General features: G+C 35.5%; 1 protein-coding gene across 1 annotated transcript; it reads right to left on the reverse strand.

Annotated features, from left to right (window-relative positions):
- Positions 1 to 2,786: 2,786 nt before the first annotated feature.
- On the reverse strand, positions 2,787 to 11,806 carry LOC132706462 (tubulin beta-1 chain). Its single transcript, XM_060677814.1, has 3 exons — positions 11,648 to 11,806; positions 5,067 to 5,964; positions 2,787 to 3,363 (listed from the first exon to the last, which is right to left on the reverse strand). Exons 1-3 carry the CDS (start codon positions 11,702 to 11,704, stop codon positions 2,975 to 2,977), a joined length of 1,344 nt encoding a protein of 447 aa, XP_060533797.1. The 5' UTR covers positions 11,705 to 11,806; the 3' UTR covers positions 2,787 to 2,974.
- Between the last annotated feature and the right edge of the window lie 1,776 nt (positions 11,807 to 13,582).

Below are 13,582 nucleotides of genomic sequence, written 5' to 3' on the forward strand. Positions count from 1 at the left end.
TAACAAAATTAAAATGTTACATTGTTTATTTAGGTTGAACCGCGAATTTTTCCGTACTAATGAAAAAAACTAAGTGAAAATATTCGAGATATGTGAGCGACGTGTGACTTAATAATCAAAATCGTCAAACATCTTCCCTTTGAAGTGGACAAAAAGCAATCTCCAATTGGAAATGAAAACGTGAAAGGTTCTTGGTTAAGTTTAGGCCGGACTTTTATTAAAAACGGATTAAAAGTCGTCCTGAATTTAAACAAGCAACATATTCTACTTTCACTAGTTAGGTAGGATTATTAGCAAGGATTAGTCGCGTCATCGCTTCGTGGTCGCCTCCATACTGTTTTTTATAGTTTATCCGGAATTAAGGAAATTTATAATGAACGGTAATGAAGTTAAGCGATCTAACGAAATCTTTGCTAATAATTTCTATTATCCCTATATAGCACAAAATGGAACAACTAAATGGTTTTGCTGTTCAGATTGAAAGTACAGACACCATTAAATCAGCATTTATATTGTAGGTCACGTTACAACATGCAGGGCATTTTCTGAAAGTTTGGTTGTTGTCAAAACGATTAATTTTCGAAGTGTAATTTTTCGATTTTGGGATATGTGCAATTGTGTGCTACGACACGTTTTACTGTACTTCAGTGTTCTACGGTGTTGGCATAACTCAAAAGCTGCATCGTTCGTCCACTTTTGGTTGTCACTTTATTCCGTCTATCTGTAGCGTCAAGAAGCGTTTTTTTTTACTTGTTTTTAGTATCGATTTCGATTTACATTGGAGTATTTTTGTAATCAGTGATCGTTGTCTTCAAGTTTAAAATAAAATACTTGTTTGGAAATATGAGTTTTTATTTCCGATGAAATGAATGGGCATAGCCATAGAAATAGGGTCACCAAACATTTTGGTAAGTTTCTGGATTTAATATACCAATTTCTGGTAAAAATAAATTAAGATTAAAAGAAAAACAAAATTTTTAAATGAATATGTCAAAAGGAATAGGTTTTTTAGGAGAAATAAAGTGATAAGTATTTGTTTAGGAATGATGGGTTTGGCTTGCCAACAATAACATTGAGCTATTTGTCAACGTCATTAAGTTGCGTTTTATTACGAATTTGTGTATCTAATTTGTATCTAAGTGTATTAAAAAGGCCAACGTTACATAAAAGCAGTATAGCGAGAAGAAAAACAACCTTAGTTTTTAATTATTCATTTGTTAAATATTTTAGATTAGATTTGTTATTAATCTTTTCCTAATTAGATTTTTGTAAAAAAAAGTGTTTTATAACCGATTGAAATTAATAAAAATATATATATATATATATATATATTTATTATTGTAAAATGAAAATATAACAGGGTTCTCTTGATCGAACAATAACAGCTTGATTTAGTAGAATTTATTTTCATTTGGCAATTTCATTGCATTTTTTTAATACCTAAGGTGTAAATTTTAAAAAAAAAAAAAACAATAACTTTTTCCTAAATTTTCGATGAATAATGAATGACATGTAATAACTGCGCTTTAAACAAATTTGTCGTACAAAAACTCATTATTTTTTATATAAACAAGTTATTTACAGTAAACAAAAAAACAATTCTTATTGCAACGGACAAAATACAGTTTTACTTTGTCAATTTGCATAAAAATACAAGCGTTATTTATCTCCATTGTGCTTATGGGATACCAGGGATTTTAAAAATGCAGGTATTATTTCTGTTTCGTTATTTTTTGTTTCATGTTATTATATGTGTTCAGAAATAACACAATAGCCAACTATTACTTTTACTTATTAACTGAAATTAACCACTTTAACGTCCAGCACGGAATGTTCTTCTACTTGCTTTTATTGGGCAAGATTACCATGGACACTCGCCCTTCACAGAATGTCTGTCTCGTCTGATTAATGACAGTTAACCTACGGTCACAGACAAAAGTCTGCAGTATAAAGCAAACTGACTTCCGTCTATAAAATATGTTTCCCAATACTCGATAGATGATAATTAGTTTTCGAATTAATGCGCTCACTATTCTAGCCGTTAGAGAGTTTTCCGTAAGCAAAGCACGGACTTTATTAGCAATTCATGCATTGAAACGTGCAATATAGAGGAAGTTTTACGGTTTCGCCGTACACACACTTCACAAATTTACTGCAATAAGAATTTATAGTAGATAGCTTTTACACCACGAACTTCAGTTCGAGAAAAATCCTGTTTTTTTAGTATGTATCAGCTTCCAGCAGCAGCAAATCAATCAAAATTATCCATAAAAATGTATGTGTAGTATAGATCGAAATACAAAGGTCTGACGTCACAACAGACAGCAGCGCGTTTTTACGAGCCTGCAAAATTATTCAAACTTTGAACTTTTATTTTTCAGGTCATTCAATTGTGCTTGGAATTTTCCTTTTTTTGCTAACTTTATTTTGATATCTTATTTTAATTTTTTTAAAATGAGCAATTTGCAATTTTTGCAAAGAAAAAAATTAAGCTATCTTTATTATTTTACGTAGAGAATAAGGACGTAGCCTTCATACCTCCTCTAGTTGGGAAAAAAAAATAAAATAAAACACCGTCGCTAATATAAAAAATGACTTTTAATTCAAGGAAGCTGGAAAATAATTACAATAAAAGGAACGGCGCAACATTCGCAATGTTAGAATTTCGCGTGACGCAAAGAAACGAAAACGGGACGTTAAAAGAAAATTCGCATGTTTTTATTTTTCAGGTGGGAAAGCGTATTTCCTCGAAAACACAAAACGAACGAAAAAAAAAAAGATAAAAGGGACGACGACGTAAGAACGCGAAACATCGAAAGGCAACCAAGTCAGTCTTCGTAATAAATTATGTATTCGAAATAAGTGAAGGAATGTCGAAGAGAAAAGTACAAAAAAAAAAAACAAACATGCGAACGCGGTACAAAAATTTCCAAAAAAAAAATCTGGGGGGGGGGGATATGGGCCGGGTCGGAACTTAATTCTCGTCGACTTCCGCCTCTTGGTCTTCGTCGAAGTCGGCGTCTTCGTCCGCCGTTGCTTCCTGGTACTGCTGGTATTCCGACACCAAATCGTTCATGTTGGATTCGGCTTCCGTGAATTCCATCTCGTCCATACCCTCGCCGGTGTACCAATGCAAGAAAGCCTTGCGCCTGAACATGGCGGTAAACTGTTCGGAGATACGTTTAAACAATTCTTGGATGGCGGTAGAGTTGCCGATAAACGTGGCAGACATCTTTAATCCTCTGGGCGGGATGTCGCAAACGGCGGTCTTGACGTTGTTCGGGATCCATTCGACGAAGTAGCTGCTGTTCTTGTTCTGTATGTTGAGCATTTGCTCGTCCACTTCCTTCATTGACATTCGTCCTGCGGGGGGACGGTCACCATCGGTTAGAAGTTAAAAGGGCGAAACTTCCATCAAAATTGCCATTTAAAGAGCTTAGAACAGAAACTTTCTTGCGTTTTGCATTCTTAGTTACACACAATAAGTACCAAATACTATAAGAACAAATATAAACTCGGCACAGGCAGTGTCGCCTTTTTTGTCTACTTCTTAGACACTTGTTTTTTGGGAGGGGGAGAAAGAGAGAGCAATGAGGAGAAAGGAAGGGAAACAGAGAGAAAAGGGGAGAAAGGAAGAGAAAGAGAGAGAAAAGGGGAGAAATGGAGAGAGAGATAAAAGGGGAGAAATGAAGAGAGAGATAAAAGGGGAAGAAAGAGGAAAAAGGGGGGATATAGGGGGAGGGAGAGAGAGAGAAAATGAGAGAAAAGGGGGATAGAGGGGTGGGGGAGAGAAATGGAGAGGCAGAGAGAAAGGGAGAAAGACCAAGGGAGAGAAGGAAAGAGTTTTATGATCAAAGTACAGTTAATAATTCTTAATACATGTGATATCATTCGGAATGAAGTTTTGTAATAAAAATGGATTTCAAAAAACAATTATTTAGTTATGATGTTTGTCGGTTACCGTTCTTCGCATAATTTTGAAAACTATCGAATTTGGGAAAGGGGAGAAAGGGAGAAAGAGAGTGGGGGGAGAGAGAGAGAGGGAGAAAATGAGAGAAAAGGGGAACACACAGAGAGAAAAGGGGGTGGAGAGAAAGGAAGAGAGACGCAGGGAAAGGGAGAGATGGGGAAAAGGGGGGAGGGGGAGAGAGGGAGAGAGGGAGAGAGAGAGAATGGGGGAGAAAGAAAGTTTCATGATCAAAGTGCAGTTAATAATTGGTAATACATGTGATATCATTCGGAAGGAAGTTTTGTAATAAAAAAGCATTAAAAAAAACAATCATTCAATTATGATGGAGGGCCACCTGAAGCATTACACAATCAACACAGGCAGAATTCGACTTTGTTTGAAATAATGGCTTTAATTGAGTCAATAGTTGCGAGTTTAAATGCAAATGATATATTCGCGTTGAACTTTGGATTTTTATAGAAAGAAGTGGTATCGGGGCAATTGTTAATATTGCTAAAAGCAGAAGTAAAATATTGATTAATATCACTGGAATTTTTTAAGTTAGGTGGTATTTCCAAAAACGGTCGATTACAAATTTTAAACAAATTTAAAGTTATCCACATTTGTCTAGAATTCCTAGAATCGAAATTGTAAGACAAATATGCCAATTTTTCTGCACCTGAAACAAGATTCCTTATTTCTTTATATTATAGTTCTGCGGGTTGCACACTAATAAATGCTGTCGACATGAATGGGGTATCTTTACTGCTAGAACTTTTATTTAAAAATCAAAATTATGAACTTTTATGATAACTATTAACCATATTTTCACTTTTTTTCCCAGTTTGTAGTAAAAAGAGAGATATGTTCTTTGCTATAATAGAAAATTTTGGCTTTTGACAATTTTAATGTATTTACAAAAGTTTAGCTGTTTTGAATTATTTGCAATCTATATTTATTAACACCATCAAGCCGTGGGTAATGGCGGACTAAACCGTAGTTCGTAATCGAAAGGACAAGTGATTGAGCTTAAAAGTTTCAGTTCGATGCTGTATAAATGGCGCAAAACCAAATAAGACTTTTTCACCGACAAAGGTACACAAAAAAACGAAATTACCTCTGAAAACTGCCGCGACCGTGAGGTAGCGTCCGTGTCTGGGATCGCACGCCGCCATCATGTTCTTGGCATCGAACATTTGTTGAGTGAGTTCAGGTACGGTCAGAGCTCTGTATTGCTGGCTTCCTCTGGACGTGAGAGGCGCGAAACCGGGCATGAAGAAGTGAAGACGTGGGAAGGGTACCATGTTAACAGCCAGTTTCCTCAAATCGGCATTCAGCTGACCAGGGAATCTCAAACACGTCGTGACCCCAGACATCGTCAGCGATACTAGATGGTTCAAGTCTCCGTAAGTGGGGGTGGTCAGTTTGAGGGTCCTAAAGCAAATGTCGTAGAGAGCTTCGTTATCGATACAGTAGGTTTCGTCCGTGTTTTCCACTAGTTGATGGACCGATAGGGTGGCGTTGTACGGTTCGACGACGGTGTCCGATACTTTGGGTGAGGGGACCACGGAATAGGTGTTCATTATCCTGTCGGGATACTCCTCCCGGATTTTAGAGATGAGGAGTGTGCCCATGCCAGATCCGGTGCCGCCGCCAAGCGAATGGGTCAATTGGAAACCTTGCAAACAGTCGCAAGATTCCGCCTCTTTTCTCACTACGTCTAGAACTGAGTCGACTAGTTCCGCGCCTTCGGTGTAGTGTCCCTTGGCCCAGTTGTTGCCGGCTCCGGACTGTCCGAATACGAAATTGTCTGGCCTGAAAATCTGTCCGAACGGACCCGATCGGACGGAGTCCATGGTGCCGGGTTCCAAATCGACCAGGATGGCACGCGGTACGTATTTGCCTCCCGAAGCTTCATTGTAATATACGTTTATCCTCTCCAGCTGGAGATCCGAGTCTCCGTGGTAAGCTCCGGTGGGGTCGATGCCGTGTTCGTCGGAGATAATTTCCCAGAACTAGAATGAAAGAGAGGAACATTTCCCACTTGCGTATAAATCGCTTATTTTGTGTTGTTTGCGTCCGTTCTCAGTTCTCGTCATTTGGTTTTTCCTGAATAACTTTCGAACCGTTGAAGCTACAAAATTGAAAAAATGGCCCTGATCGGACTCCGGTATCCACCTTTTTTTCGCGATTTTCGACTGTTTTTTGGCCCTTGCTATGAAACATGATAAGTGTCCGAAATTTGAAGCAATCGACTTCATATTTGGCGCAGTGCAATAACATTTATTTCGGACTTTTTTTCGATTATATACAGGGTTTTCAAATTACAGGCAAAAATCTAAAAGATAGAAAATTGTTCTTTTACAGAGTAAATTATTAGTCACAAACCAAAAATCGTAAAAAATATTGCTAATAGGTTCCAACAGTGTTATCACATACGCTGGGGATATTTAAAAAAAATCCATATTGAAATCGCTGTTTCGGGGGCAGGCAAGACGCGATGACGTCATTGATTATTACCGCCCACTGCATGGTTTCAGAACTTATTTTCTCGAAAACCATTTACTATTTTCAAAAAATTCTTGAACCGGGACGCGTGGAAAATTCAGGGCTATAACCTCTACTTCGAACAATCATATACAGGGTGTGTCGTTCATGGCAAAAAATTTAAAGTATCCTAATAATTTCCGTTTTGGTGGGTAAATTATTTGCGATAAATCAAAACCCCTTAAAGATGGGATAATTCTATTTGAACAGTATCGTAAACCGTGTCGTGAGAGAGTTTCAGGTTTAGTAAATTATACAGGGGGCGAGATATTTGAAAAAATATCATTCGACAACACTATTATTTGTGCAAATTTTAATATTTGCCGTTTGCTGTAACTTTGAAGGATCTATTTAATTAATTAGGCGTACAATGTACGACGCTTATAAAATAAATAGTGTTTCAACTCTAGAAAAACTGCATAAAAAGTACTGATAGACTTGAACATTAGTTATGTATTTTTTTGAAGAAAATGGATTTTCAGTTCCAAACAATTAATAAACCTAGTGTATTTAGAGAAAGGATGGTGTGATAACAGTAACAAGTGTGTACTAGAAGTACCGGCTTCACATGGAAAACGCATAATAATTCTTCATGCGGGGCCCAAAATGGATGGGTGGAGGATGGCCTATTTTTGTCTACCAAAAACGTCAAAGATTCAAGTATAGAACATGACCGAGGAAATATCTGAAGACACGTTTGAAAATACACTGTTGTTGACTTTCCATCCTAGCGTTGTTCTTATATACGAAGCCTCGTAAGTGGCAGTTGTATAGTAAAACATACGGTAAGACCAGACGTCTGGTATTGCCCGACTTCCAGTCTGGCTGAGCAGAAAATCGATAATCGCCGAAAAGAAAAAAGGGTGAGGGAAGAGGGGTGTGTAGCGAAGTAACGCATAAGAGGCGTTGGTTGCCACGCGAAAATCGTTAAAATGCTTTTCTTTTTAAGGTGCGGCCTTGAAGTAGGGCAACCTAAAACCGTTACTCTCTTATAGTACTGAAAACCTTGATAAAGGAATTTATTTAGTTGGATATCCCGTATGTGCGTGCGTGTTCATTCCAGTATAAATTTGCAATTATTATAAAAATGAAAATTCTCCACAAAATCTTCATTTTTTTTTGTATCTCGCTTGGTTTCTGAGATAGAATTAAAACAAAAAAATGCAAACATTTTTTACATTCAATCTTTACAATGATACCAAAATATACAAGAATGACTGGAAATATATTTTATAGTAAATTTTGTTACCAATTTACTACAAAATCGGTCACAAAATTTAAGAAACTAGAAATATTTGTAGTAAATTTAGTTCAGAAAAAAATTCATCGAAAATCGACCTCCCCACATTTTTTCGAATCTCGCTTGGTTTTTGAGATATAGTAAAGACAAATAAAAATGTTTTTTTTTTCCATTCAAACGTAAATATCTTTTCAATATACAAAACATAAGAATAATGACTGGAAATACTTTTTTGTAGTAAATGTAATTCTCTACAAAACCGATCTCATCACATTTTTTTGTATCTCGCTTGGTTTTTGTGATATAGTGAAAAAAAAATTTTTTTCATTCAATATAAGGATATTGACTGAAAATATTTTTGGTTGTAAATTTAATTCTCCACAAAATCCATCTTCCCACATTTTTTCATATCCCGCTTGTTTTTGGGATAAAGTGAAAACAAAAAAAAAATTTTTTTCATTCAAACGTGAATAACTTTTCAATATACAAAATATAAGAGTAATTACTGGAAATATTTTTGTGTAGTAAATTTAATTCACTACAAAATCGATCTCTCCACATTTTTTCTGAGTTCTGAGATATAATGGAAATAAAAAAAATGTAAATATTTATTATTATTGTTAATAACAAATATGAATTCTTCTGGTTCGAACGAGTTCAAGTATCACAATTTGTTGGATATATACTCGCTGATACCTCTAATGAAAGCAAGACGATAAGACTGACGATGGTGACAAGGATTCAGGTATGCAATTGGCATAGTAAATATAGAAGAAAATTTGATGGCAATTTTCCATTATACTTTTTATACTTATATTTATAAGTTTTGGTTAGTTCATCCCGTTTTATTAAAACAAAAATTCGACAAAAATTGATATAAATCACAATTATTCAAAAAGTGTTTAGATGCACCATGTCAAGAGAAAAATTTCCACTGAAAATATTCGTTTGAATGTTAAAAATATTTGATTTTTTTTATTTTCACCAAGTCCCAGAAACTAACTGGGATACGAAAAAATCTGAAGGGGCCGATTCTATAGAGAATTATTAAATTTCCTACAAAAAGTATATTTATGAGTGCAAAGATATAGTGGAATGAACATGCGCGCATAAGGGATATTCAACTCCTTCGCCAGAGTGTTAATGCCGCCACTTTGTTATGCAAATTGGAATTTACAATTAAAATGGTAGCCACATACCAAACAGCGGAAATAATACTTCCTCTATAATTATATAAAAAAAATATACACGATTATAATTTTAAAAATACCAACATTTCAGAATCCTCCTTTTCTTGTAATTTAACCAGTATTGGTATTTAAACAATATTTTACGAAAACCAGAAGTTTTTATAGTATATATACAACTAGGGTTCGTCATGGACTAAGTAATGGCTAAGATACCTTAACAGGTAAAGAAAAACCGCCATATGTTGTTTACTGCTACTACACGCCGCGTATGAACCACATACGTACGTGTGTTTGTCACGACCCAAAACAATTCAAGCGTGAGTCAAATCATTTCTATATATAGTCCCGACGAGAAACGATTGCGTAAGCGCCAATGTCGTTCCATTTATGGGCAACCCACTTCTGCATTTTTCCAGCCTTGATGCCTACACCAATCTTGATTTCTCGCGATAAAATCGAGACATTTTTCTCGCGGAACGCGGACGGAGGTTGTGATTTATCAAATAATTTCAAATTTATATTATTTGGACTTAGACTTTGTTTTTTTTTTGTTTATTCAAAATGTATTAAAAGTACCGCACTTTAGTTATCGTTATTTAAGTTTAGTATTACAGTCTTACGTATTACAACACCTTTCTTTACGCGGGAAAGTTGCAATAAAATACGTATAATACGGCCAAAAATATAGTGCATTTATTGCTTTGACGTATTTTAACTTAAGCGCAGTCCCTGGTAAAACCCATCCCATTAAACTTGAAATTTATATTTGAGACGTAAAGTTAATTAAGCATTGATGCTGTGGGATACCTTCACGTTTATTACGGAGGTATTTGACTGTGACCCTTCCAGTAAGTTTTTAATGAGCAAAAATTTATTTTCAGTTCCAGTTCGACACTCACGACACAGTAAAAAAAGGATGATGTGAGAACAGTAACAAGTGTGTACTAGAAGTGCAGCCTTCACATGGAAAACGCATAATAATTCTCCCTGCTGTGTCCAAAAATGGTTAGGTGGAAGATGCCTTACTTTTGCCTGCCAAAAACGTCAAAGATTCAAGTGTGGATTACCATGAAAACATTTCAGGACTGGTTTGAAAATACACTGTTGCCAAAACTATCGCCAAATACAGTTATTGTGTTGGATAATGCCTTAGTTCTTATTTATTTTTTTAAATAGAAAGTAATAAATTGTTACTTTGTACTTATTTTTTTATGTACACGTTTCAATAATTGTTCGGCGAAAAAAATTGAAAACATACTTGTATCGCGCTTGTAGGTGCATAAATTCCTAAGACGGTCCTGAAATGGTTACGGGTAAGGGTCTGCTCGGCAGGTGTATTAAACAGTAGGCAAAGTTAATGACGGGGTCGACTGTAAAAACACCATATTTCTGGTCGAAGTATACATACAACTCCATAATAACCTAGATATAATGCACATCCAGGAAAGGAAAAAGTACCGGGGGTGACGCAAATTAAAATTCCGTTAAAATTTTGATTAACCAAAAAAAAGTATGACGTTATTCGTGGAGTCATCGATATTTCTCATTTTCGCTCGATAACGAGTTTTCAAAAACACTCAAAGCTAAAAAAATGAAATTAAAATCATATGCAATCTTACCAATAAGGTATTATTTGTCAACGTCAACTTTCGAGATAGCAATGGATCGATTGTTTTTTAAACATGACGTCGCCCCTGGCAACGCGGCATGGAAACACTTCTTAATTAGATACTTATATACTTTAAAGCCGCTTTTCCTCGACTAAAAACATCAATTTATTCCGGCATTATAACTATAATCCAAATTACAAAATCAAAAGGGGATAACGCGGCCGATGAACCCGACGGCACAGATCAAGGTCGAGAAAATTAGCGGGGCCGCTCGAGTGGAGAAAATGAAATCGATGTTCAGGCAACCGCGAAAATATGCACAGATAACGGAAACCGATTGAAAACAAAAGATCTGAAATATAAAAAGCCGCCTCAGATTTCCTTAGCCTCAACGGCCATTATTAATACAGGACCCAGGTCGATTTGGAGACGTGAGGGGAGAGAACAGCGCGCCGCCACTCGGGGCCGATGTAACATTACCTCTTGTAACGGTCGTTTTGGTCGGTATCACCTATACTGAAAACATCGGTCGCCGCGTTTTTAACATTTTCAGCTTGCATCGCCCGCCCTGTTAAAGATTTTAAAATTACGCGAAGAATGTGCACGGAGCGAACATTATCTACTTGAAAATGCAACGGAAAGTTCATCAAACATTGTTATTTCTATACCTACGCGGTTATAAAAATTAGAGATTACATCAAATCTATTATTAAAAAAAGATAAGATAAAGGAATGCCAATAAATCCACATAATAACCCGGGCGGGTTTTCCATTTTTTTTTTACAGCTAAATAGCACCGCGAACGGAAAAGCTGTTAAAAACAAAAAACCGACGGGAAGCTGCGGCACGATGTTTGCGGGACGGCTGATACGCGCAGAGCCGGCCGGCAATGCGGCCATCTCCAACATTCCGAGGATTTTCTAATTCGACCTCAATCGGACGAAAACGATAGACGTTTCATTAACTTTACCCACCAAAAATTACCCGAAAACGATCAAACAGACCCTCGAACGACACGACAACGTCGGTTAATCGATTTGCTTCCTGACGCTTTTTAAAATGGCCGCACCGGCCCACTTCGATTAAAAGAATTTTTAAAGCTACCATTTACCTTCGCTCCAATCTGGTTACCGCATTGGCCGGCTTGGATGTGTACGATTTCCCTCATTTTTATTTATATAAAATATTACAAAACTATACTAGAAAACACAAACGCTGCTCACAACGATACGTTCACTGCTTGAATGCAATGGCGGCGGGCGTCGTCTCAATTTATAGCTGCCCCCACCCCCGAGTGGCAGCACTGTAAGTTACTAGATTTGGTTTTAACGATTCCGATTCAAATGTAGGGCGTTGTTTGTTGTTTTGATCTTGCAGTATTTAAATTGAATTCATGAATAAGTTATTTTTTACACCTTCCGATCACCGTCGGCCGTGAATGGCTTGCGGAGGCACAAACGTTTTTGCAGTTCCGTGGAAGAACAGAACATGGCACGGATATTAATTGCCAGTCTATGACGGGATGCGGATTATAAAAAAAGAGATTGGAAATTTTCGAAAAATACACTGTAGAATCACGGTTATTAAAATTTTAACTGTTACTGACGAATTGGAGGTACTGAAAAATAGTAAAAATAATAAACCAAAGAAAAGTGTCCATACCATGCTCGCCTATTTTGTTACTCAATTTATAAAGCGCAAATCAATACATAAGATTATCGTCTAATTATGCGATCTCCATTAAAGTCATAAATATAGGTGCCCACATAAGTTATCAATATTTTTTTCGATCTTGCAATTATTTTATATCAAAATCGAATGCAGTAGCCTACGTGTCTACCGCTATACTTTTTTTTACACGTTGTTGACTATAATCGTGGAGGAAGCGAATGATTGCTGTTGATTTTTTATGAACTGCATTTGCGGATAATGGGGCGTATAATTGGTTGCATACCCCGCGATGCATCATAGGTTCTAAAACCTTATACTTACCGTTCAACAAAAATTAATTTGTATTTTTGAGAAATATTATGATTTATTATTATTAATTCGGCTTCACTCGTAAAAGAAAGCTATTATAACTAATTTACTAGGAAGTTTTGCAGGCCTCGTTTGTTTCGACCATAGTTATAATACGATTTTATATAATTAATTAGCCTTTCCGATTTCGATTGACGTCACCGTATACTTTATGGATATCGATAAAACAATAAAATTGGAAAGGCGCTTCCTCCGCAGGAAATTTGCCGAACAATTACGAATTTTCTTTTGGCGCGGCGTCTCGTACCATTCCATGATCGTCGGGCACTGTTGCCAACTCAATAAAACCAACGAACTCGATAAAAATAATTTGTGTCGATAAGTTATAACTAAAAAATACATCTTTAATTTTGGTTAGCTAACTGATATTACTAAACATATTTCTTTACAAAAATGGTCTGGTTTACGGATTTGACTTCAATGTCAGTTGTTGACCACCATTTTGTGTACATTTTAAATGTTTAAATGCAGAAAGTAGTTGTGTTTTATTATAAGATTGTGTAAGTACAGGCTGAGCCAGGGATAGAGACGCACTACACAATTTGTAAATTTTATTCTGAATTAGTTTTAAAGTTGTTCAACTTTTTTGCTAATATAATACATACCTAAACTTAATAATTTTTTCCATAATTTAATTTTCCTAAAAAGATGACGTCATATTTGATTTTAAATTGAAAAATCTTAATTTTCTTAAATGGGAAACCATATATATGATTATTTTTTCTGAAAGATCTCACAAAAACCTAACATTTTTTGTAGGTATGTCATTTTTAATACTTTTTTATTAATTTACCTGTACTTTTTCAATATTTGCCCTTGTTTATGCACAATTAACATGTTTCGGTAACACCTTTATGAAATACAAAATATGACAATATTCCGACACTTTATATATATATATATATATATATATATATATATATATATATATATATATATATATATATATATATATAATATATATATATATATATATATAATATATATATATAATATATATATATAT

This window comes from Cylas formicarius, unplaced genomic scaffold, assembly GCF_029955315.1.
Source record: "Cylas formicarius isolate icCylForm1 unplaced genomic scaffold, icCylForm1.1 PGA_scaffold_10__41_contigs__length_53128322, whole genome shotgun sequence".
Lineage (NCBI taxonomy): Eukaryota > Metazoa > Arthropoda > Insecta > Coleoptera > Brentidae > Cylas > Cylas formicarius.